We start from the raw sequence: 25,065 nt of genomic DNA, 5'->3' as shown, positions 1-25,065 counted from the left end.
CTGGGGTCCCCTGGGGTCTCCAGGGCTAGGTAGCAGCTGCCCTGCCCCTTGGGTCAGAAAGGTGGGGCCTCCATGGCCTTCCCTCTCCGGTGGGGGTCCCCAAGACAGTGGCTTCCCTGGAGAAGTCCCCCAGATCCCAAAACAGACGCTGCACCACTCTGCCTGCCCCTGACCTCAGGAGGAGTGTGCTGCTGGGTCAAACACTCCCAGGCACTGGCTCTGGGGGGTGTCCATCAATGTGATTGACAGGTGCCTTCTGCAGTCTGCAGGCACCCAGCAGACCGGCCCACCCAGAGCTGCCCCAGGCTGTAAAACCACGCGTTAGCTCTTCACCAGCAACTGTTGGGGGGCTGTGGGCCCTTCCTGCCACTTTCAGTGCCTGTGGGGGACAGCAGCGGCCCCCAAATTCATCTCCCTGAAAGCCTGGGAATGGGGCCTTGTGGAAACAGGGTCTTTGCAGATGGGACTTGGTGGAGGATCTGAGAGGAGGCCGTCCTGGGTCCGGGTGGCCCTGCGTCCAGTGACAGTGTCCTGAGAAGGGACAGAAGAGGAGACACAGACCCGGAGGAGAAGCCACGTGGAGATGGAGGCAGAGATGGGAGGGACTCAGCCACCAGCTCTGGGATACCCAGAGGCCCTGGAGCTGGAAGAGGCGGGAGGGACCCTCCCCGGAGCCTGTGGAGGGAGCACAGCCCCGGGACCCTGGGTGACCTCAGACGCCTGGTCTCCAGGACATGGGAGCATGAATTTACATCATTTGAGCTGTCTGGCTTGTGGTCTGTCATTTCAGCTGCTCCTGGACCCTCATATAATAATCACATTTTGCCTTTTTCTTCTCCCCACGCTCCCCACTGAGCCCTGTCCCCCCTCACCCCCCCTCCTGCGTTTGGCCTCCAGGAGCCGAGCGCGGGTCCCCAACCCAAGCTCACAGGTGTGCGCCTGCCGGTTTCCGAACCTGCCAGCCACCCACACAGCCTGGGACCGACTTCCCAGGTTCCTCCGATGTGGACTTGAAACCCACGCCCGCCGATCAGAGACCCCCACGGGGGGTTATACCCACGCACAAAGCCGTCACGCCTGTTTCCAGGAGACACTCACCTTCCTCGCCCACGCGTTTCCGCCACCGAACCTGCGGCACCTGGAGCGCCCTCTGGCGGCGGGCGCCCCACCCGGTGGTCACCGGCGGCGGCGGCAGTCACCGTGGTTGTGCAGGGGCAGGGGGATTGTGACACGGGCCTGTCCTCGGACCCAAGCCCAGCAGGCGCCCGCGATAAGGGCATCCCCTTCCCAGAAAACACACCTTGCGCGCTGCTCGGAAAGTGTTTCGAAAGATGGGTGCCGCCCTTTATCTCGGCTCCGCCCCACCCGAGAGCGACCGCGGCTGGAAGTAAAAATCTTCCTTATCAGCGGCCGCGGCCTCTTGTGAAACGTCAGTTGCTTTGTCACCCAGAGCGGTCGGGTCGAGTGGCCCCCGCAGGGTGGCCCGGTGGGAACATGGTCTTTTTTTTTTTTTTAAGATTTTATTTACTTATTTTTAGACAGGGAAGGGAGGGAGAGAGAGAGAGAGACATCCATGTGTGGTTGCTGGGGGCCGTGGCCTGCAACCCAGGCATGGGCCCTGACTGGGAATCGAACCTGCGATGCTTTGGTTTGCAGCCTGAGCTCCATCCACGGAGCTACGCCAGCCAGGGCTCTGTCTTGTTCTTTGGGTGGGCGAAGCCCCTTCCACGTGTACGTACAGCGTGTGGGTGTCGGGAGCGACAGCAGGTAGGGCTGTCCCCAAATCAGCGTAGCTGTAGCTCAGCTTTCGCCCTGGTCCCCACCCCCGCCCCCCACCCCGTGACAGACTGTGCCCCTGAGTTCTGTGCCAGGTAGCCTTAGCTACCGACGCCACCCCGATAAATTCAGCCCCGACCGAAAATGCAAACCACGAGACATCAGGAAACGGAGGGAGATGGTTGTCTGTCATCTGTTCAGAGAATTTGGGGGTGCTTGAGATCTGCCACCTCAGGGGGCTTTTTGACATCCTTTTCCCCCATGACTTTGCTCATGGTCAAAGGTGTCTCAGAGACAGACAGAGGGAGATGGAAGTGTGTGTGTGTGTGTGTGTGTGTGTGTGAGAGAGAGAGAATACATATAAATGGATGCACAGAATGGGGACCAGCCATGCACACCGTGGAATATTACGCAGCCAAGAACAGGAGCAAGGCTCTGACTCGGGCTGCAGCATGGAGGCACCTGGAACACAGGAGGCTCCATGAGAGGCGCCAGACACCCACGGTCCTGTGGTGTGGACTCCGTGTGTGTGGGATACACCCAGAGCAGGCCTGTCTGCAGGGACGGAGCGGGGGTCAGTGGTCGTCGGGGGCTGGGAGAGGGAGTGGGGTGAGTACTCATGGGGACAGGGTCTGTTTTGGGTGATGAGCATGTGCTGGAGTGAGACAGTGCTGGTGGCTGGCCCCCACTGTGAGATTGCCACGTGTCACTGGTGGTAATAAACCTGCACCACGAGTTTCTCCGTGTGGACGGCGGATGCTGCCACCTGTCTCCAGGGGAGAGGCGCTCTCGTGAGGAAACCTCTTTCATAGCCTGGGGTCCTCCGTGCGGCCCCAGGGAGTGGCCCACGTGTGCACCCCAGGCACACCTGATTTTTCTGTCACGTGCATGAGCTTATTTCCCTGTAGCAACCGGCTTTTTAAAAAATTTTTATTTATTTATCTTTTTTGGATGGGGAAGGGAGGGAGAAAGAGAGAGAGAGAGAGAAGCATCAGCATGCGGTTGCTGGGGGCCGTGGTCTGCCACCCAGGCATGTGCCCTGACTGGGAATCGAACCTGCGATGCTTTGGTTCACAGCCCGAGCTCCATCCACTGAGCTAAGCCAGCCAGGGCTGAAACCGGCTTTTTAAACAGTCACACACATCAACACGGAAGGCTAAAAGCTCCCTGCAGTCGGAGGATGAGCCTGCTGGACCTCCCGGTGTCACACTCTCATGTGTGTGTGTCTGTAAACACACATGCACACCCATGATCACATGCCACAGACATGCACCCCATCACTCACACACCCATGCACCTCCATTAACGCCTGCATGTGTCCACATACATGCACACACACGCCACCTCACCCCTCCTGCTGCACCACACACGTTCCCATCGTGCGGCAGCGACACTGCGACTGGGTCCCTACAGGCAAACACACAACAACACCCCCTTTCCCACCCCCGGTGCCCCTGCACCGTGCTGTCCACACCGGTCTGTCCACACACACGGGGGCATTTCTGCAACCGTGCGGAGCCCACCTCCGCGGGCACAGGGCTGTCCGCCCCTGGGCGGCGTGCTGGACCGTCTGGGAGGGACCAGCTGTGAGAAACCCGCAGGTGACAGCATGCAGCACGGTGGCGAGCTTTCGGAAACCAGCGCACACAGTTCGCACCCACCAGTCCCGTGACACATGCTCTTGGCTTTATTTCACGTTCTCTGTGGCGGATGCAGCGTCTAGCCACATAGGCGGACAGCCGGTGGGCAGCGTGGCGCCCACGCAGGTGGGGGACAGCAGCCCCTTTCACCCCCCAAACCTGCACTGAAGCTTTTGCGTCAGAAAGGGCTGCACCTTCCACCCGAACAGCAGCAACAGGACTCCTCGGGGGGCCGAGATGCGTTTGAGTGACACAGCGCAGAGCCCCAGGGAGCTCTCTCCATCCCAGCCCCGCCCTCTGCCCTCTCGCCCCGCCCACCGCCCTCTGCCCCCCTTGCCCCGCCCACAGGTGGCCGAGCTGCAACTGACGTTTCTCACACCCCCCCGGGGAAAACTGCTCCGAAACGGCCCCTCAGGTGTGCCCACGGTCTGCATAGCCTATCGCTGGGAGCTTCGCCGTAGTGGGGGTGGGGGCGGGTGTCCAGGGGTGTCTCCGTTTCCAAATGGGAGCCGAATCACCTGCCACCTGGTGAATGGCTTCAGAGCCATTGGCGGGGCCACCTCCCGCGGGGGTGGTGGGGGGGCGCGCAGGACCCAGGGGTTGGGCGGGGTGCGGGCAAGCGGGTAGAAAAGACCACGAGGTGGCCGGGATCCCAGGGGCGGGGGGCGGGGGAGGGGCTTTGGACTCAAGTCAGAAGTTTTGCATGTGGAGGGGAGGGCGTGCGGAACGGGTGTCTTCAGAGCTTGGGCGGGGCGGGGCTGGGCCCGAGGGTTGCGGGTGCTGCCGGTCCGCTCACACAGGGCAGCATTTCCTCCACAGCCACAATGTCCTCGGGGTCCGGGGAGCTCGGCAGCTGGTGGTCCCCGGCCCAGAGGATCTAAGAGAGGACACAGCATGGCAGAGGCCACCAGCTGGCGTCCCTGGGTCGCCTGTCCCGAAACCGGAGAAGGAGCAGCCTTCCCAGCAGCCCCAGGGCCCAGCAGAGCGCACACTGCACGCGGTGGAATATTACGCAGCCGGGAACAGGAGCGAGGCTGTGACTCGGGCTGCAGCGTGGGCGGGCCTGGAGCACAGATGCCCCGTGAGAGACGCCAGACACCCACGGTCCCATGGTGTGGGTTCCGTGTGTGGGGGATACGCCCAGAGCAGGCCCATCCTCAGGGACAGAGAGGGGGTCCGTGCATGCTCACCGCGGGGGAAGGGCGCGCTTACCTTGGGCGAGGGTGCGAGGCTGCCCACCAGCTCCGGCTTCACCTGCGGCACCGGTGGGAAGAGCGTCCGCCTCAGGGGCCACCTGCCGAGGAAAGAGGGCGCGTGGCGGCCTCCCGTGCTGGCAGCCGGGCGCAGGGCGGACAACCCCGACTGCGCACACTGGCCGGGCGTCCTGGGGCCTCATCGCCCGAGCAAGTGGACTCGGCACAACCCCGGGCCGCCCCCTGGGACAGCGACCCCTGCTGGGGGCCACAGGAACTGCCTGCCGCCCCCTGGTGGCTGCCGTGAGTAAGGACAGGCTGAGCACTGTCCCGGCTTTGCAGGGGGCTCAGAGCATCGGGCAGGACCATGGTGCGGACACGGTTCTGGGGGGGCGCGGGGCGGGGGGGCGGGGGACGGTCCCTGTCTAGCGCTGGGAGCTCAGAACCGTCTTCGGGACACGGATCATTCTGTGCAGAGACTCCTGGCGTCACGTCTTCGTGAAAAATCCTGGCCTCCGTCACAGCTTTCCCCCACGTACAAAGTAGCGTGTCCACCCCTGAGTGGGAGGCTTTTCGCGGTGACGGGACGCAGCTTTTACTGAGGTCCATGGCAATGGCTCCGCGGGAGCGCTGACTCAGGCCGGAGGCCGTGTAGTGTCCCCAGGAGCAGACAGAGGGGTGGCACTTATGTGGGAGAAAGGGGAGGGGACAGGGACGCCCCCAGCAGGGGGGCGTGGCTGTGGGTGCAGAGGACACGGCATCGTGACGCTGATTCTCCGACAGCGTGTTTCATGCTCAGTCCTGGGCTCTTCCATCCAGGCGTCACCCCGTCTGCTTCCCCGTCCCCTTTGCAGGCAGCTGTGTGGGACACACGGTGGCTTTCGGCCCCGCAAGCAAGCAGAGGTCACTGTGTCCCGTGTTAACGCCCACAGGGCGGAGGCATCCGAGGTCGAGGCAGGTCCTCGGGGCCGGCGGCTCCGGCCCGCACCTTTCCGGTCATTTCCTGCTTCTTCGCGTCTCAGACGCTCACGCGGGGAGGGTGGTCCGCACGGAATCCCCGGGTGCAGGAGGTACGGTGTCCCTAATCCCGGGGCTCTGTTCATACTGCTGTTTACAAGTGAGTATTTCCAAAATTGCGCCACCCCTGGCACGCAGGGGGTGGGGGGGAGAGTCTTCGGACCTCGGTCCCGGGGGAGGGCCAGCGGGGGCGTGTGGGGGGACGCCCCCTACCGGTTCCCCTCTGCTAGCTCTCGGCCCTGCACGGCGGCTTCCTGTCTCGGGACTCCCCCTGCTCTGCTCACTCTGCGTCATGTGGGTCCTTCTGTGTGCGCACCTCCGTCCAGGGGGCGCCGTGGTTTCGCGTTGTCGGCACCGGGGCAGGGTGGGGGAGGGGGGTGGTGGTGAGGCTCACCTTGTACAGAGGAACGTCAGGATGGACACGAGTAAAACCACCGCCCCCACCAGCAGCCCCACCAGGGCCACGGCGGTGCCGCTGACCTCCGGCTCCGGGTGGCCTGCTGGGGGGCGGCGGAGAGAGGAGCAGGCGGTCAGAGGGCACCAGACCTGGGGGTCGGCCCCTCAGCCCCCTCTCCCCACCGAGGGATCAGACGGTGGGGCGAGATTCTGGTCGGGGGGGAAGCAGGCCTGGACCCAGGCGGACAGGACTTCCAGGCGCCGGGACCCGAGGGAGCTGGGAACACAGGTAGTAACGAATCTGTCCTTTGAATGCTGCGTCCACCCCGCCTCACTAAGTCCCTGTTGTCCCCACGCCCTGCTGACCAGACAGAGCTCACTGGACACATTTCCATGAGGGCACAACCCCATGGGACGCTTGCCTTCTCAGTGGCGGGTGTTTACTTTCAACACTGCATTGACATAGCCAAAGGAATGAATGTGTAACTGTGAAATGTGAAGGCTGGGACAGGGTGTGTGTGTGTGTAGCTTGGACCACTTCTTGACCCCTGAAGCTGTTGCCTAGAAGGAAGGAGGCTCCCATGTGGATCGGACAGCTCCTCTTGGGTGGGTGTGGGGGGTTTGTTTTGTTGAGCAGGGTGTTCTGAGGGCAGTAGTCTGGGCAGCTTTTTTTTTTTTGCCTCCAGCAGGTGTCTACACAGAACTCATGCTCCGTCGGCCCCTGAACGGATCCCAAGGGACAGGGAGCCACGGTGCACCCTTTGTACTTCTGTCAAATGGGGACTGCTGCACTGCAGGCCACCCCCTTTGTGACAGCCCCGCCTGCTGCCCCAGAGGGGGAGGGCAGGATGGGGCACCCCGCAGCACCCACAGAGCAGGGAGGCCTGAGGGAGGGGAGCCGTACAGCCGGCCCCTGGGCCTGGCGCCTGCAGCTGGGGGCAGCAGGCAGCTGGGGCCTTGGAGACACGTCCCAGCGAGGCAGACGCCAAAGTGAGAAAGACAGGCTTGTGCCCCTGTGGCTGAGTCCGGGAGGGACCTCATTGTTGGGGGACCCCACAAACATAGGAGGGGGGTGCAGGGCAGGCTGCGGAGGGTGTGTTTGTACAGAGAGAGGCCGCAAGCATGGCCTGGAGCCCCCCGGAGCCGGAAGAGGCGGGAGGGACCCTCCCTGGAGCCTGTGGAGGGAGCACAGCGGCCCCGGGACCCCTGGGTGACCTCGGACGCCCGGTCTCCGGGACAGAGGACGGGAGGGACGCGGCACCCAGCCGGGGGGGGGGGGGGAGACTCTCACCGAAAGGCAGCGTGGTGCTCCACTCGCTCCACACGGCGCTGGGCAGCGTCCTCCCCCTCAGGCGGACCGAGCGCCCGCCTCTCACGGCCGCGTAGGGCACCAGGTACACGTTCTTCTCCTGTCCATACTGGGACACCTTCCAGAGAAAAAAAGCAAGCCTGCAGCGACCAGCAGGGGCGAGGAACCCGAACGGGGAGGAGGCAGGAGCCAGAGCAAGACAGCCACGCCCTGCAGGACCCCTGACGGCCTTGCTGCACCCAGACCTGCCCCCGCCATCTCTCCTGCCTCCTGTGGGCCCTGTCGCGGGCCCCAAGGGGAGGGCCGTGAGGGGCCCCCTGCATGCCTGGGTCTCACAGCCCCCTCCCCGCTGTTGGGTCCACATCAGGGCTGGTCCCCTGCGCCATCACAGCGGGTCCGGTTACACAGAAAGGGGACGAGAGCCGTGCCGGCACCGTTTCGGCGGCACAGCGGAAGCCGGAGTCATCACTTGCATGTCTCATAGTGACTCTACCCAGCATCCTCGGAGGTTTGGCCCAGTCTGGAGGGGGTGGGGCCGAGCAGGACAGACAGACAGAATTCCTGGCCTTCTACAGCTTGAGATGTGTCTCCAAAGCCCGGTCAGGGGGGTGGACACTGACCACGGTCTGCGGAGCCCTGAACGCCGTGGGCACGCTGCAGGCTGCTCCTCTCAGCTCCGAGAACTGAGAGTCTTTGTCTGGCCCCTGCGCTGTGTGTGGTCCCAGACGGTGGCTTCTCTCAGCGGCTCTGTTCAGACACAGCCGGTCCCAGGCCTTGCCTCCCGCCCTGCTCACGACGGCCCCCTGGGCAGCTGCCCGAGGGTGGCCATGAACACAGACAGCTGCTGGCCACACCAGGGAGATGGACTGGGAGACGGAGCACCCTGGGCTATGGAGAGTCGTGTGTGATGGTTGGGTGACACCAGCCGACCACACTGAGTCCGGTGCACAGGGCAGGGGACACCCGTAGGGTCCCAGGTGATGAGCCAGGGAGCACCCAGCAGGGGGCTGTGCTCCCTCCACAGGCTGCAGGGAGGGTCCTTCCCCCCTCTGCCAGCTCCAGGGGCTGGTGGCTGCGTCTCTCCCGTCTCTGCCTCCATCTCCTCGTGGCTTCTCCTCCGTGTCTGCGTCTCCTCTGCTGTCCCTTCTCAGGACACTGTCATTGCACGCAGGGCCACCCTGACCCAGGACGCCCTCCTCTCAGCTCCTCCACTCATCCCACTTGCAAAGGCCCTATGTCCAGATCAGGTCCCACCCTGAGGAGCCAGGCGGGCGTGCATTTGGGGTGCACCGCAACTCAAACCGGAAATTCTGGGGGGGCCGCGTGAGCCAGCAGCGTGAAGAACACAGCTTCTCCCTCCAAACCCGAACTCCCGTGAGCCCGGAGGGGCTGGCTGGACCCCCGCAGCCGGGCCGAGGGACCCGAGTAGGGAGGGCTGGGCTGTGAGGGCTGATGGCCACGGCGTGGACGTCACACAGAAGAAAACAGATACTTACGGGGTCTTCCTGGGACGAGGTGCCCTGGGGAAGCAGATGAGGGGAGATACGGTGAGAGGCTGCGTTTGCAACATTGGATTCCAGCACAGCCTCCCCAGAACCCCAGAACTGGCACAAACAATCTTCATAGCTGAAACTATTACGGATTCAGCAGAGGCAGCAAGAGGTTTTGGGGGGAGCTTCCCTTATCCGGCTGACAGCGGGAAACACAGGGGAAGGAGGCCTCGTGAATTCCTCCTGTGGGGTCCCTTCCCTCCCGGGGGTAGAGGGAATCTACCCCAAATTGCATCTCCTGGGGAGTTTTATGGCCACAGGAAGTCAGAAAAAAGGTCAGTCATTCCCTGCACACACAAACATATACCCCATTTTCTTGCCTCTCACTTGTCCTTGCTTAAAAAAAAAAATACGCCCTGGCTGGTGTAGCTCAGTGGATGGAGCGCAAGCTGCGAACCAAAGTGTCGCAGGTTCGATTCCCAGCCAGGGCACGTGCCTGGGTGGCAGGCCACGGCCCCCAGCAACCGCACATGGATGTCTCTCTCTCTCTCTCTTTCTACCTCCCTTCCCTCTCTAAAAATAAATAATAAAATCTTTTTAAAAAATACGTGCTTTCCTCCCATAGAAACGTATCCCCTCCCCTCCCTCTCTCCCACGAAGGCGAGTGGATAAGCCCCTGACGTTAGCCGTTCGAGGACCCCGTGGTTGTGTGAGCTGCCAAACGCGCAGAAATAAACTTTGCCCTTTTGGCTCACGCTCACTCATCTGCCAACTGTTGGTTTTAAGTTGCACGCCCCCGGGTGCAGGACCTAACAGGGTAGGGGAGGTGCGTTTGCACCGAACAGGCAATGCCCTTGCTCTGAACCAAGCTCCGGCCGCTGCGTGGACCTGCCCCCGGGGGCCTCACGAGCGACAGCGAATGGAGAGTGTGCAGGGGCATTAGGTGTCTCAGTGGGCGCTGAGGTGTGCCGTGTGCCGTGAGTGTCTCGGGCCCTGAGCCATCCCTCAGGGTGTGTGTGTGTGCACACGGTGCCTGTGCCAGGCACTCTGCAGAAGGCACGCCTGGCTGGGCGTGGGGGCTGACCCCTCGCTTGTCCTTTATGGTTACAGTTCTGGCTGCACAGGGTTCCCCCGAATCTGTGGTTCCTCACAGAGATGGGGCCGATGTGTGGGGACACCTGGGCCAGCCTGGGAGCAGGTGCGTGCCCGCAGAACCAAGGAGGCTCACCTGTGTGAAGCCACCTGCTGAGGTCTCTCATCTAAAGTCACCTGTGATTTTTTTCTACCTGGCTGAGGTTGCCTCCGAGTGTCCTAACATGCATGAGGTCACCTGTGTTCATCTAAAGCCACCTGTGATCTTTCTACCTGGCTGAGGTTGCCTCCAAGTGTCCTGACATGCATGAGGTCACCTGTGTTCATCCAAAGTCACCTGTGATCTTTCTACCTGGCTGAGGTTGCCTCCAAGTGTCCTGACATGCATGAGGTCACCGGTGTGGGCAGGCCACGTCCAGGGCCCAGACTTCAAACCCAGAACAAGCCAGACCTCTGGGAAGAGTGTGCATTCATCAGGGACACAACCGTACCACCGTCCAAAAGAGCGAACAACTCCCAAGTGCATTTGACAGGAGAAGGAGGACAGTGGTACATTGACGACTGTGACACATTGCACAGAGGATGCAAGGAAACTGGAATGTGTAGAAACACGGCCTGCATTCCGGGGTCAGAAGACTTGGTCCGGCTGAGATGACCATATTGCGCAGCTGCTGCCCAGATGCAGTGCCCTCTCTTTCAAAATTACAATGGCTGTTTGTTTGTTTGTTTGCTTGTTAGTTTGGCACAATTGCCCCCACTCTCCCCAAAATTCACGTGTAGGGGCCCAGACCCCTGAGCAACCGACACCGTCTTCGCCCTTGAAGTCCTCACACTTCCTGACCTCCACGGGCACTGCAAAGCGACGGGACTCCAAACGGGGCCCAGACAGATACACACACAGACGGACAGAATCAAAGAGAGAGCCCAGAATGGACCCCGCGTGGGCGGCCGGATGGTGGTGGATGAGGCCGCCCAGAGCACTCCAGGCCAAAAGGTAACAACCTTTGGGACAAATGGCGCGGGCGCAACCGGATCTCTGCCCACAGAGGAGCCGCACGGGGCCTCAGCCTCCCACCAAACAGAGGCGTTCTCTCTCCGTGCGCTACAGGCATCAACGTGAGCGCCAGACGGTAGAATTTGTGGACCAGAGGTGGTTTCCGAGCTCACACCCCAGAAGCTCAAGAAGGAGAAGAGAAAGAAGTAGCTGAGCTTTGCCAGAAAGTAGCAGGTGACACTTGGAGGGCACAGAGAGGGTGCCGGGCTCAGCAGAACAACGTAGTAGAGTGGCCGGGAGATCCCGTCAGTGAGGACACAACCCCAGACGGGAGCGAGGGAGGACCCTCCCCGGCCCACGGCCCTGGCCCTCACCGCCACTTGGACGTCCACTTCATAGCACAGGCTGCTCCTGGGGAGGTCAAACCGCATCTCGGGGTTGTCCCACTGGACGATGTGGTGGGACCCGTTGTAGTCCACGGTCAGGTTGGCGGGGGGGTTCAGCTTCTCTAGGAAAAAGCGGATGCCACAAACGACGTATCAACGACGGATACGCGCGTCCAGGGGACGAGACATCCTGGGGCGTGCGTCTGACGGGTCCCTGGTCCTGCTTTACGTTTCTTGCACAAAAGGGGAAGACCGCTGTCTTGGGGAGCAAGACGTTAAGGTCAGCTGAGCCCCTCGGGGAGTCCGCTTTGTGGTGTGAGGAACCCCTGCAGGCCAGACCCCCCCTTGCACCCCGCCACAGCCTCCGTGTCTCCCAGTGGCTGGAGCAGCACCTGGAGATGCCAACAGGTGAGAGCCTCCTCCTTTTCCTCCTCTCGTCTCTTCACCAACAACCTCAGGGGTCCGCTCAGCCAGCCCCTATGCCAAGCCCACCAAAGGGGCTGACTTCTTGTCATCCTGAGCTCCTCCAAGTGCCCAGCTAAGGAACACCACCCCCCCAATCCATGCACCAGATGGTCAGTCTGCAAGCAAACACCACACAGATGGGGCTTCTGCCAGAAGGAGAGCTTCCAGAAAATGTGTTTATTCAGCCAGGCATGCAAATAAAACTCTGACACACCCTTGCCAAAGCGCAAATTTGGAGGGTCCCCAATGACGCATGGAGCGGGTGGTGCCTTTCTTATGAGTTCACCAATAATCTTGTGTATTCACGGATTTGACACCAGCCACTCCGCCTGCTCACTAAATCTCCTTGGTCACCCCCAGGCCATGACTCCGGGCAAGACTCACAGCCATCACAAGGGTGGGAAGGGGGCACCAAGATACATCGGCATACCTTCCCGCCAAGGTGGAAGTATAGGTAGATATGCTGTGCCTCCTCGCACAGCCAAGAGAGGGACGATGGCAAATTTAAAAACAAAAACCAATCAGAACCGCCAGAAAATCGAACTGTATGGAAGCCCAACAACCAAGGAGTGAAAGAAGAAACATTCACCCAGACGGGTAGGAGGGGCGGAGACAGGCAGCCAGGCGGACAGGACTCATGGCAAGGCGGCAGCTGGTGGACTGGGCAAGGTGGTGCCTGGCAGAGTGGGTAGTCCCACATTCGCATGTGGATAAACCAGGAGGAACAACTGGGGAGCGAGACAGACCTCGCAACCCAGGGTCCTAGCACCAAGAAATAAAGCCTCAAACTGCTGACTGTGGGGGTTGTGGTGGTGGGAGAGACTCCCAGCCTCACAGGAGAGTTCACTGGAGAGACCCACAGGGTCCTAGGACATACACAAACCCACCCACCTGGGAATCAGCACCAGAAGGGCCCAGTTTGCTTGTGGGGAGTGGGGCAAGGGACTGATATCCAACAGAAAGTGGAGCAAGCACCATTGTTCCCTCTCAGACCCCCCCACCACCACGACACAGCTGTGTGGGTTGCCCTGCCCTGTTGAAAACCTAAGCCCCCCCCTTATATGTAACCAGCATGCCGAGATGAAGAAATAGGGCCCAAATGAAAGAACAGATCAAAGCTCAAAGAGTAGAACGAAATGATGAGGAGGCAGCCAACCTGTCAGATGCCGAGTTCAAAACACTGGTCATCAGGATGCTCACAGAAATGGTTGAGTGTGGTCACAAAATAGAGGGAAAACTGAAGGAAAATGCACAGGGAACCAATAGTGATGGGAAGGAAACCAGGACTCACATCAATGGTTTGGACCAGAAGGAAGCATTGAAGAAACAAGCATTCAAAAAAATGAGGAGAGGCTTAGGAACCTCTAGGACAACTTTAAATGTTTCAACATCTGAATCATAGGGGTGCAAAAGGAGAAGAGGAAGGCCAAGAAGTTGAAAACTTATTTGAACAAATAATAAAGGAGAACTTCCCTAATCTGGCAAAGGAAATAGACTTCCAGGAAGTCCAGGAAGCTCAGAGAGTCCCAAAGAAGTTGGACCCAAGGAGGAACACACCAAGACACATCATCATTACATTAGCCAAGATTAAAGTGAAGGAGAGAATCCTAGAAGCAGCAAGAGATAAGGGGGCAGTCACCTACGAAGGAGTTCCCTTCAGATTGTCAGCTGATTTCTCAAGAGAGACCTTGCAGGCAAGAAGGGGCTGGAAAGAAGTATTCCAAGTCATGAAAGGCAAGGACCTCCATCCCAGACCATTGCTCTATCCAGCAAAGGTATCATTCAGAATGGAAGGGCAGATCAAGTGCTTCCCAGATAAGGTCAAGTTCAAGGAGTTCCTCATCACCAAGCCCTTGTTATATGAAATGTTAAAGGGACTTATCTAAGAAAAAGAAGATCGGAAATAGGAACAGTGACATGACAACAAACCCACAACTATCAACAACTGAACCTAAAACCAAAAACAAATGAAGCAAACAGCTAGAACAGGGACAGAACCACAGAAATGGAGATCACCTGGAGGGTTCTCAGTGAGGAGGGGGAGGGGGGAGAATGGGGGGGAAAGGTACAGGGAATAAGCAGCACAAATGGCAGGTACACAACAGACAGGGGGAGGTTAAGGATAATACGGGAAATGGGAGAAGCCCCAGAACTCACATGTACGACCCATGGACATGAACTAACGTTGGTGGGGATGGTGGGAGGGTGGGTACAGGGTGGAGGGGAATCAAGGGGAGAAAAATAAATGGGACAACTGTGACAGCATAGTCCATAAAATATATTTTAAACACTTTAAAAAACAGACTCTTTCCTAAGGGGTGAAAAAGATAAATCGGCCCAAAGGACCTTATTAAAATAATCCCTACGTCCCACCGGAAACCCCAGGTATGGACCACTTCTGGATGCCCAGACTTACTGTGGTTTTCCGCTCACACCCACCCCCATTTCTTGTTCTCTGTTAAAATAGTAGATAAGTGCTTTTATCAAAATGCTTTTTTTTAGGGGGGGTCATTTTATTTCCATAAAGCAGTCCCAGGCATGTAAAAAGTAGAAATCCCATTTAAAACCTATGTTTTTTTATTAAAGACTTTTTAAAAAAGATTCTATCCATTTATTTTTAGAGAGGGAAGGGAGGGAGAAAGAGAGAGAGAGAGAGAGAGAGAGAGAAACATCCATGTGCGGCTGCTGGGAACCTGGCCTGCAACCCAGACATGTGCCCTGACTGGGAATGGAACCTGTGATGCTTTGGTTCGCAGCCCGCGCTCCATCCACTGAGCTACGCCAGCCAGGGCTAAAACCTATGTTTTTCACGTAGCATGTGTGAGCTGCTTCCACCCCCCCCCCCCCCCCCCCCCCCCCCCCCGGTCTGAGAACCTCAGGGGGGAGGGAAAAGTTTTCTCCTTCCCCTGCACTCCCAGAGCACAGGGCAACTGTGGTGCGCCTCCAAGAAGACGGGCGTCTGGTAAGCTTTGTGAAGGTTTAAGGGACAGAGCCCTGGGCCCCAAGTTCAAGGCGAATGCAGCAGCCGCATATCCAGGAGGGTGCCTTCCAACGCACACACACACATAGAACGGACTGATAGGTGGACCCCCTGACGGACACGCTGTGGCCGGAGAACCACCATCCTTGTGTTTTCCCTAGACGTGACGACTTCGCATTTGCTCCCTCGGTGTTTTAGGAAGCTTCTAGAACACCGCCGCCACCCACATCGCAACGCTCTTGCGGCCGCACGGGAAGCTCTTTCACGCACGGCAGTGGCATGCATGCACCTGTCCTGATGCCCACCGCGCCGGCGCAGGTGTGAGCACCCCACCTCCCGTTCCGCGTGTGTTCCAGGCCGTGGTTCTCGACCCCAGGATGCCGCCGAGGCCGGCCTGCGCCCCGGCAAGGTGCTGGCACCAACCGCGCGCAGGGGCAGAAGATGCCTCCGCCGCGGGGTGGGGAGGTGGCGCGTGGCGGAGGGAAACCTGCTTACCCATTTGAATGGCTCTGAACGGCGGGAAATCCACGAACCGCACCCCCGCCTCCGGGCTGGTCCCGTTCAGCAGGAAAATGTACTTGTCGGTCAGCTGCGGCTCTGGGAGGGCGCCGAAATGGCAGCCCACGCGCGTCCCCGCGCCGTCCAGCATGTAGTGGGGGCACTCGATTTCTTCCTCGCCCCTGGAATGTCCGAAACACGGGGGGGGGGGGGAGGCAGAGCGGGCGGCCTTGTTGCAGACGCGGCACCCCTCACCTCCGCCCCCAGCCCCGGAAAAAAAAAAAAAAAACCCGAAAAAGGGACAAGAAAAGGGAAGGGAATTTCGTCCCTGAATACGCATGGACACCTAAGGGGATCTACGTGCCAGGTTATTGCAAATTGCTGGCCAAAGCAGGAAGAAACGCCACCTTCTCAGACAGCGGGGTGGAGACACCCCTTCGCAGCTCCCTCCTCGGGCGCGCCGCCAACTTCCACGACCCGCGAGGACCGAAGAAGCAGCCTTTTGCAGGCAGGACAGAGCGGAAGCTGAGTGGCACCCCTTTTCCCCTTTGGTGTTTGTTCTTTCTCTCTCCCTTTGCCCTTTGGACATGTCAGGCCCTGGAAGCAAGAGCCCTGGGTTGAGGGTACCAGCCAGAGGCTTTTGTGAGTTGGGGGGGGCGGCCCGGACAGGTGGCAGACGCTGGGGCAGGCCCTCCCGGCTCACCGGCACGCCCAGCAGTGCAGCTGGTACTGGACATCGGCGGGCGCGGCGGGGCCGGGCGCCCAGCTGCAGTTGAGGAGCTGCACGTTGTAGATGACGCAGGAGAAGTTCACCGCCCCGGACCCTTCCCGGCCTGGGAGGACAACGGAGCGCATCAGCGAGGGCGCTCCCCCACCCCAGCATCCGCGGTCCCTCCGCGCGGAGAGGTCACCGCCGCGCGCGCGCGCTGCTGGACCAGGCGGCGGGGATTGCAGCGAGGCGCCCTCACCTGCGTTGTGGAAGTGCAGCGCGCAGCGGAAGGCGGCGCCGTCCGCGGTCCCGTGCACGGTCAGGTTGGCGCCCCGGTGCAGCACCGCGTTGGGAAAGTGGCAGGAGTACTCGTCCTGGTCTCCGGGCTGCGAGAGGCAGGGTGAGGGGCAGGGGTGCCGTCCGCGCGCCGTGCGCTCCCGCGGACCTGGTTCCGGCCCGGGACCCCCCGCCACCCCGGGGGCGTGGCGGGACCCGCGGGGACTCTGGGTCCTCACGAGTTTTGTAGGAGGGCCTCCGTGTGCCTTTGATGGCAACTTGAACGTCATTAACAATTGCGCGTATATTTTTATTACATATGCAGCAATAAAATACGTATTACTTTAAACAATATGAATAAAATAATATATTTTAAATATATATTATATTTAAAACATATTAAATAATATATAATAGTTTAAATATATGTTATTGTATTCATTTAACTAAATAAATGAAGTATATTTATTAAAATCTATTTTAAAATAGATTCTATTTATTTTAAACAAATATATTTATAAAATAATATACATGTATTTTAAGATAATATATTTTAAATATAATTATTATTTTAAAATCTATTTAAAACCCTATTATTTATAATGTATTATATTTAAAATAGATAGATTAAAAATAATCTATTATAGAATATTTTAAAATATATTTAAAATGATATATTTTTAAAAATATGTTGTTTTACTTATTAACTTTTATTGAATGAATAAATAAAATACATTGATTAAAATAATATAAAATAAATTATATGTATTTATCTGTGTCTTATATATAAATATATACAACAAAATTATATGTATTTATCTGTGCCTTATATATAAATATATACAATAAAATTATACCTATTTATATATAAATATAGATTAGATATTTTGTTACGATATAAACAATGAAAAGGGGAGCAGAAAATTGTATGCGTTCTCGCTTCTCCATCAGCCTCCGTCCGTTTGGTGTGCAGGCCCCCGGGACAGCACCTGACAGGGGCCAGCTCGGCCTTCCCCCCCTCACCCCCTCTGACCTGAGAGGCGCCACCTGCTGGCCACATCCCCTTGGGGTTCCCGGGCATCAGCCCTGGGATCCCGTGGGGCAGGGGGTGTTCTGCCTACGGCAGCTGCACCCCCGAGCACCTCTGCTCGCTCCCCCAGTGTCCCCGCACGACGACCCCCCAGCGGAGCCAGCGCTGTGGAGGTATGGGCTGCCTGGAGCTCACCTGCCTTCTCCCCGCCCCGCCCCGCCCTCCCCACTCCCACCAGGTGCCCGAGTTGACCTGCGTGCACACGGTGTAAGGACAAACGCCCAGCCTCTGCCTGGCCCCCCAACTCAGCTGGGGCGGGCTCATCTCTGAACGGCGACCCCGGGAGGCCCCAAGCCACCTCCCTTGCCGATGTCCCGGAGAGAGGTAGCCCTGCCGTGGCTGTCACCTGCCTCCTCCTGGTACAGCCCCCCCCCCACCTTTTTGGTCATAAAGACCCCGGCAGCTTTACCCCGAGAAGCGGGAAGCAGTGAGTGGGGTGCCCCCACTCAGGTACAGCACAGGTTCAACCTTCCTGTTCGCCTCGGCCGTCTCTCAGTCAAATGCCCGTGATGCACACAGTGTCTCGTGGGGACAGGGAAATGCACAGAGAGACCGCGGCAGGACCATGTGCAGAATGGGAACGCTGACCCCCACCACCTGCGGAGCCCGGGGTCAGGAAACAGGAAGCAGATGGCACCCTCTCCTCAGAGCCAGGAGGCTCAACAAATGCTTTTGCAATGTGCAAAAATTGCAATTTGCAAAAAGCATTTGCAAATGCTTTTGCAGGGCTTGATGAACAGTGGGGAGTTTCCTTAATTGTGTGCTCACTTCCAGCAGAGCAAAAACAAAAACAAAAACAAAAACAAAAACATAGGCACCCCTCACCAGCCACAGGGACACCCCCCACTTGCAGTCAGCTGCCTACATCTGCTCCAGACCCCCCCTCTCCCCGGGGCAAAGGGCAGGGGGCAGAATGCCACCACCCCCCCCCCCCGTCGGGGTAGAGACACGTTTTAGCCAGAGACAACGGGCACCCCCCCGTCTTCCCACACAGCCCCTTGTTAAAAACGGTACGTCCGGTGTTCGTGTAATAGCCCCTCTTCTTTCTACCACGCCTCTGCGCTCCAGGTCAAATTTTTAGCACCGTGTGAAATCTGTACACCGTTTCCGCCGTTTTTCCATCTCTTGCAGGTCTAATTTGCAGGCCCCTGCGCAGCGCACCGGACAGCGTGAGCCAGGGTGTTTTTCCTCACCGGCACCACTAGGGGGCTTCTGCGCTCCACGGCCCGAGGCTCCGTGGCCACCGGGGTCACCCCAACCGACCTCCGCGCGCTCTCCTCTCGGTGGTGTCCGTGTATTTCCAAAGGCCCCGCCCGCTAAAGTAACAACTGAGTCTGTGTTCTTCGCCTTGCAGCTTGGGAGAGGGTTTTCCGGGTTGCGAGGAGGTTTTGTTGCTGATTGTATTTTTTCTATACGCGCTCGGGGATGTCTGTGGAATGGGCCGCATCAGACCCCTTGGTGTAGGGCCAGCAGGGGACCCGTCGTCCTGGGGACGCAGAGAGAATCCGCGTGGCCTGCACTCAGGGGTCTGGCTGCTCTCCGGTTGACCATCTGGGACAGGGTTCTGGAGGCAGCCAGGGGGGCAGCCGAAAAATCAGACCCCCCTGTGCCTCTAGCAGAGGGGTGTGTCCCTTTCAAAGCGGATAAACGGACTCAGACTAGAATATGTACAAAGTGATTCTGCCCTGGACTCAAAGAAGACATTTTTTCTCCTATCGCTAGAAACAGAACAGTTGCTATTTCTAGAGAAACCCCTTATCGCAGAAAGAATGTGGTCCAGAAAAACAAACAAACCAAACCAAAAGAAAACAAAGCAAAAACAATAGTTTGAAAATTCTAAGACGAACAAAAAAAAAAAAACCACCACAAACATTTTGAAACAAGGCAGGGGCGAGAGAGGAGGCAGACCTCAGAGGCAGCTGCTGCCCCAGCAACGGTGGCAGCTACCCAGGTGACCAAGCATGCCTTGGAACGGCCCGGCAGGGAAACGTAGGGTTTGCGCACTAATCCGCCCGTTCGCTGGGGGGGGGGGGGGGGGCCTTGAACCACCCACAGAGGCCGCTGAGGGGAACCGCTGCTGAGTTTTGGGGGTGGAAGAGTTTTCAAAGAAGGTGAGAGAGAGAGAGAGGCAGGCGCGTGCCTGGGGAGGACTGCGCAACCCGCGTCAGCCGTGCGTCGGAAGCTGCGTCCAGTTCCAACGCAGGACATTAAATTGTCCCTGTTTCCAGGGCGGCAAGGACCTGCCCGCCTTCTTCCCCTGCATTTCCGCTAGGAAACGGGCGGGGCGACAGCGGCGTGGTCTTCCCGAGAAGCTAGTCTATCGCCTTAAAAGCTGGGGAGACTCCGGGCAGTCATGCACCCCACGAATGCGTCCTTAGGGGGGCGGGAAGTCCCCTGAGCAAAGGGGACTGGCTCCTGCCTGCCCGCTTCTGTGAGAGTTTGTCTCGCAGCCGCACATCCCGCGCGTCTGGGAAGGGGCTTGTTGTACTTGAACTTTCCATCGAGGCCATCACGTGCGCGCAAAAGGCTGCGGCCCCCTGACCGTCGGGAAGAGGAGACGGTTTCTGTTTCGCTGTGTCTGCTTCGGGCCGCGCCCGATGCACCCGTCACACCCTGGTTTCCTGCTTATTCTATGTTAACACGGTCTGCCTCTCCGGCAGGAGGTTTTATGTACTTGTACTTTGTTCTGCGCTTGGATATTTCGGGGAAAAAAAATTAATGGTTTTACTGTGGTCGATGAGAGCGTCAAGTTGGCCATTGTCCCCTGGGGGAAGTGTGCAGCTGGGTGGCATCATGGACATTCAAAATGTGGTGTTGCCCTGTGAGTGACTTGGACATTGTCACCAGCCCCCCCGCCGTCCCCAAGCCTCACACAATATCCTGTCGCGGAAATCTCAGGTTACGGTGACAAAGGGCAGCCAAGGGGGTGGACACTCACTACGGGGGCCTCTCCCTCCTCCACCAGATAGGAGCCTGGTGACGGGAGTTCTGATATGCATTCAGATTTCTTCCAAACCAACGGACACCTCGGTGGCAACAACATATATTGTGTATGTGCCAAATCCAGGGGTGGGGGGGCCGTGGGGGACAATAGTCCTGGCTGCTGTGGCTCAGTGGATTGCCTGCCAGCCTGCAAAACAAGGGGTCGCTGGTTCGATTCCCAGTCAGGGCACGTGCCTGGGTGACGGGCCAGGTCCCCAGTAGGGGGCGCGCAAGAGGCAACCACACATTTGTGTTTCTCTTCCTCTCTTTCTCCTTCCTTTCTGCTCTCTAAAATAAGTAAATAAAATGTAAAAAAAAAAAAAAAGCCCCAAAACAAAACCAAAACAAAGCCACAAGCCAAGGCAGTGCAGCCGGCAGTCAGTAGCTTTGGGTGATTTCAGCATCTGCCTTGAACACCAAACTCCCAGAAGCTCAAGGCCTTTGTATACAATGTAACGGTCTTGGCACGCAGCCTACCGGCTTCCTCCCAGAGCCTCCCCATCCTGTCTACATTACTTGCAACACTGGACCCAGCGGCAACACAGGTTAAAAATTGCTACACTGTATCCTTTCCCGAGCAGACAGGAAAAAGCATTAGGGCACACACTCAGCCACCTTAGACCTGAGTAGCCAGCAACAATGTAACATTTGCCAATGGTGGGGGAAGCAGTGGAATTCGGATGTTTCCAATATTTCCCATGGGGGTGGGCAGCTGTAGATCTGTAGCAGGACACAGAAGCCTCAAGGGGGGTCTCCTGGAATTCTTTCATCGATGAAAAGAGAGAGAACTCATCAATGAATCCAAATCATGGACGCATAAAAAGACACCTGTCGGCACCACAGGTGTCCACGGCCCTCGTCGTTGAAGGCCATGGGCCATACCACTTCTAACAAGTTTCCAGACCTGCCTTCCTTCCAAGAAAAGTTCCAAAGGCGTCCCTTTGGGGAGGAAGCGTCATAAAAAGATGCTAAAATGTCTCACGAGACTCCAAGGAGCACTATTCTTCAATGGCTATTTTTTTTTGTTGTTGGACCACTTTTATCCAGCACATCCGGAGCAGGAAGGAAATCCTGGCCCCTCCCTCACATGGTACCTGCTTCCTCAGCCCACTCGCAGCGACCTCGGGGTGGGGGGGGGGAGCTGTCTGGGTCCCATCCACCAGATGATCAGCCCCAGAGCCCCCATCTGCTCTTCCTCACCTGTCTCTCCCCCCCCGTGTTATTACCCTTTGCTAAAACCTCCCATCCAGGAGCTACCGAGTCCATCCACGCCTTTACATGTTTAACTTCTTTCCCTACGCAAACATTAAACACAGGCACAAAAAGGGTGTCTTTGTGCTCATTTCTCTCTCTTTTTTCCCCCCATTGAATGTGCAGGCCCCTGTCACAGAGCCTAGCAGACAGACGAAATGTTTTTTTTTTCCTCTTCTACAAGAGCCACACTAGGGGGGAATTGGGACCAGGGAGAGGACCCAAGAAGCATTTCAGGGAGATTCAAGATTTACGAGGAGCAAAGCCGCTAGTTAGGCGGGATTGCCGAGAACTCACCTCAGGGATCTGCCTGGTGGAGGAGCTGGGCGGGGTGTCGATTTGGCATTCCTGCTCCGTGACGTTTGTCTGGTAACTCCAGGTTAACAGTTTTTTCCAGGGATCTAGCTTCAGGTTTATAACCGGAGATTCGTTTTCCTCAGCTGCAAATCAAAACAGAACAGAACAAAATGCTTTTAGAGTAAGACACCCCTCAGGGCACGTCATGACAGCAGAAGGGGGGCATTTCAAAGCCCCAGGGATGGATTGTTATGTTTTTTTTGTTGGTGTTTTCTTTATCGAGGCCACGTTGTGAGAAGACACCATGGCCCATGTTCAAGTGAGCAATTCAGCAATTTATAAACACATGGAAGGTTCTCAAAAGCACTTGTAAGCAGAGAAGGCAAAGAATACCTCGGTGAGGTGCCTCTTCACCCCCAGGATGCTAGCTCTGATGACAACCATTGTAACAAATGGGAAATAAAGTCTTGGGCCCCGTGTGGAGAAGTTGGAACTGGCTGTGTGTCGTTGGTGGGGATATGAAGTGAGCTATTACTGGGCTCACTTGGTATTTTTTTGTGTGTGTGTGTGTGGGGGGGGTGAGGTTACGTTTATTCAGCCTATACATTGCGATGCATAGATAAATGCACACTGAGACTTCTCTTTACACTTTTTAACGGAGACATCATGGTCATGCAACATTGCATCCGTGTCAGATGCATCACATCTTGGTTCGATGGATGTGTGTGTGTGTGTGTGTGTGTGTGGGAGGGGTGTATACACCTGTGTGCAGAAGCGGTCCCGGAGTCTAGTAACATCCGTCGCCTCACAGAGTTGCATAATCTTTTTTTTTTTTTCCTGAGGATGAGGATTTTGAACATCTACTGTCTTAGCACGTTTTAAACACGCAGTGCGACATGGTCACTGTACTGTATTCGCTGGAGTCACTGTAGTAGCTGTATGCCACACCCCCAGGACGTATTTTATTGGGGAGGTGTGTACCTTTGGTTCCCCGACACCCACTTCCCCCGAGGCCTGCTGTTAAGTGGGCAGGTTCCCTCCCGGGCATTCGTCCCCTGTGAGCTGGGGTCCCGGGTGGAGGAGGGTGTGGGCCACAAAAGGGTTTTCAAAGGCAAATACAGTTACGACTATGGCTGGAGCCAGGTGGGTGCTGGATGTATGGGGGGTGGGGGGGTGCACTTTGTACACCAATGTGCAGCCTGTATTCTGTGTGCTGCCCGAAACTAACACACCGTAATATGGAACATCGACTCTAACTGAAAAATGAAATTAAAAGGTAGACAAAACTGAGGGTCAAATCACAAATACTTAAAAAAAAAAGATGTTTAATGCTTCCCGTGGAAAATTTGGGACGAGACTGTCCCCACCTTCTCTCTTTTCTCAGAGTTTCTCTCTGCGTCCTTTCGGAATGGATACGACTGTTTCAAATGGCTCGACGCCCCTGTGGGCAGGTGCAGGGAGCACCTGTGGGCAGGTGCAGGGAGCACCTGTCGGGGGATCCCAGGACGCCCATCTCCTGCGACGAAAAGCGTCTGACTTCAGCCGCCCCCACCGCGCGCCCACCGCTGGGCATGCGCGGTTACAACCTGGGGAGCCGGGCCGTGGCTGCGCGCTCCGCCCACACGGAGGCGGGTTTCTCCCTCCGCTGCCTCGGTGGGCAGCTTTTCCCACGTGGGCGGGAGACTGTGTTTCCTAACGGCCCCCCAGTCCGGGCGGCAGGTCTGACACCCCCGCTGCGTTGGCGGTTTGGGGTCTCTGGATTCTTCAGGAGGGAGGGTAAGGTATCTCCGTCTGGAGGGATTTGCACAGGGAAGGGATCGCGGGTCACCGCACGTAGTCCCCGTTCAGGTGCCCGGAGAACTTGCCTGCACCTACCCGGGAGGGGGTCCGCACAGCGCGCTGAGCTCAGCGGCACCACGAGGAGGCTGGCCAAGCCCAACAAGAACGCCATCCCGGCGCCCCCAGCTGGACCTGCAGGTGCAGAGAAGAAACACCCTCGGTAAGAGATCAAATTGCAAGGGAGGCAGGGCTCCCACTGCTCAGCACGCCCCCAGATGGTTACAGGGCTCTTCGGGCTCCTACCCTGTGTGTCTGCCCCTAGCCCCGCATCCCTGGCCACCGCTGCTACACACTCCTCTCCCCCATGCGCTCAGAACCCCAGAGTTCCAGCTGACCTTCTTGTATGTGGCAGCTGAAGAGTGGGAGCAGGGAGGCCGCCAGTGGGGAAAAAAGAAGGGAGATGTGATGAGGGTGCAGGGCCACAGCAGCCACTTTGTACTATGAGGCACCTCTGTCTCAGTCCAAGTCTGTCATTTTTTGGGTCCTCACAAAGATCCAGGCATCATACCAGGGGGAAAAACTATGGCCTAGGCAGGTCACTGGCATCTGTATCCTTGTGGCGAGGAGTGTGGCCTGGAGGAGCTGGGGGCAGGCTGTGCTGCAGAAGCTAAGGGGAAGGCAGCCTTGTGAGGTGGGGCGGCCACTTGGGAGAAGCCACTGACAGGCCAGGCGCACTGGGAGCTCAGAGGCCCTCACCTGCAGGGAGCCCTGGAGGGACCTTGGTTCAGAGCGTTTTGGGGGAAGGGCCGGGGGCGGTCAGGGCCGCCTGTGGTGTTTGCAGGGTGGGCAGGGCAGGAGGCGGCGGGCGGCGGTCAGAAACACCCGTGCCTTCCAACAGCAGAGGCTGAGAAAATCTTTCCAGCTTCGGTGTTTGAAAGGACCGTTTCATTCTTTTCAATGGATTTGTTCCCAACCATAAGGGCATGGAATTAGTGAGGGCTGCATATAAAGTACTTGGGACGACTTTGGTAGTACACAGGCGTCACCAGGTGGGGGCGCTGCGGGCGACCCGGCTGAGGATGAGACACCTTCGCACAAAGGGCCCGGCCCCGGCCAGAAGGCCACCAGCACCTCGGGATTCACGGGCCCCCGGGACATCAAATCTGTGCTGTTGGGGGGGACACAGTGGCCAAGCTCCTGGGACAAGAGACAACTGTGTCACCCCACCTGGCGCGGACAGGTAAGCTCGATTCTGCTCTGTATCTCCCTAGCGAGCCAGAAGTCTTTCTGGATAGGACGGAACCCGGCGAGAGTCTGGGGAGAGGGCCAATCAGAGCGTGGATGCGTGAGGAGGAGAAAACCCCTCCCTCCAGCCTTTTGGGGTCTGCGCGGGGCGCCCGAAAATTAAACCAGTAAAAGTTGGACAGAAGAGCTCGCTTCCGTGC

The 25,065-nt window shown here is 57.8% G+C and overlaps 1 protein-coding gene and 1 long non-coding RNA gene across 2 annotated transcripts; both read right to left on the bottom strand.

The window, feature by feature from the left end:
• Positions 1-4,616: 4,616 nt before the first annotated feature.
• Positions 4,617-7,449, bottom strand: LOC118498604. Its single transcript, XR_004901096.1, has 3 exons — positions 7,314-7,449; positions 6,021-6,123; positions 4,617-4,710 (listed from the first exon to the last, which is right to left on the bottom strand). It is a non-coding gene; the product is annotated as an uncharacterized LOC118498604 (long non-coding RNA).
• Positions 7,450-8,563: 1,114 nt separating this feature from the next.
• Positions 8,564-23,792, bottom strand: LOC114489876 (granulocyte-macrophage colony-stimulating factor receptor subunit alpha-like). The gene is made up of 7 exons (XM_036017244.1): positions 23,717-23,792; positions 21,842-21,984; positions 16,205-16,448; positions 15,940-16,069; positions 15,234-15,418; positions 11,282-11,415; positions 8,564-8,851 (listed from the first exon to the last, which is right to left on the bottom strand). The coding sequence occupies exons 1-7, from the start codon at positions 23,790-23,792 to the stop codon at positions 8,564-8,566; spliced, it is 1,200 nt and encodes a 399-aa protein (XP_035873137.1).
• Between the last annotated feature and the right edge of the window lie 1,273 nt (positions 23,793-25,065).

This window comes from Phyllostomus discolor, chromosome Y (assembly GCF_004126475.2).
Source record: "Phyllostomus discolor isolate MPI-MPIP mPhyDis1 chromosome Y, mPhyDis1.pri.v3, whole genome shotgun sequence".
In the NCBI taxonomy this organism is placed as follows: Eukaryota; Metazoa; Chordata; class Mammalia; order Chiroptera; family Phyllostomidae; genus Phyllostomus; species Phyllostomus discolor.
This window is presented reverse-complemented; position numbering and strand designations above follow the sequence as displayed.

Coding starts and splice junctions, on each gene's coding strand:
- LOC114489876 (XM_036017244.1), bottom strand. CDS start 23,792: ATGGCGTTCTTGTTGGGCTTGGCCAGCCTCCTCGTGGTGCCGCTGAGC. Junction 16,449..21,841: donor CCACCAGGCAGATCCCTGAG/GTGAGTTCTCGG, acceptor GTGAGGACCCAG/AGTCCCCGCGGGTCCCGCCA. Junction 16,070..16,204: donor GCTGCACTTCCACAACGCAG/GTGAGGGCGCCT, acceptor TTGTCCTCCCAG/GCCGGGAAGGGTCCGGGGCG.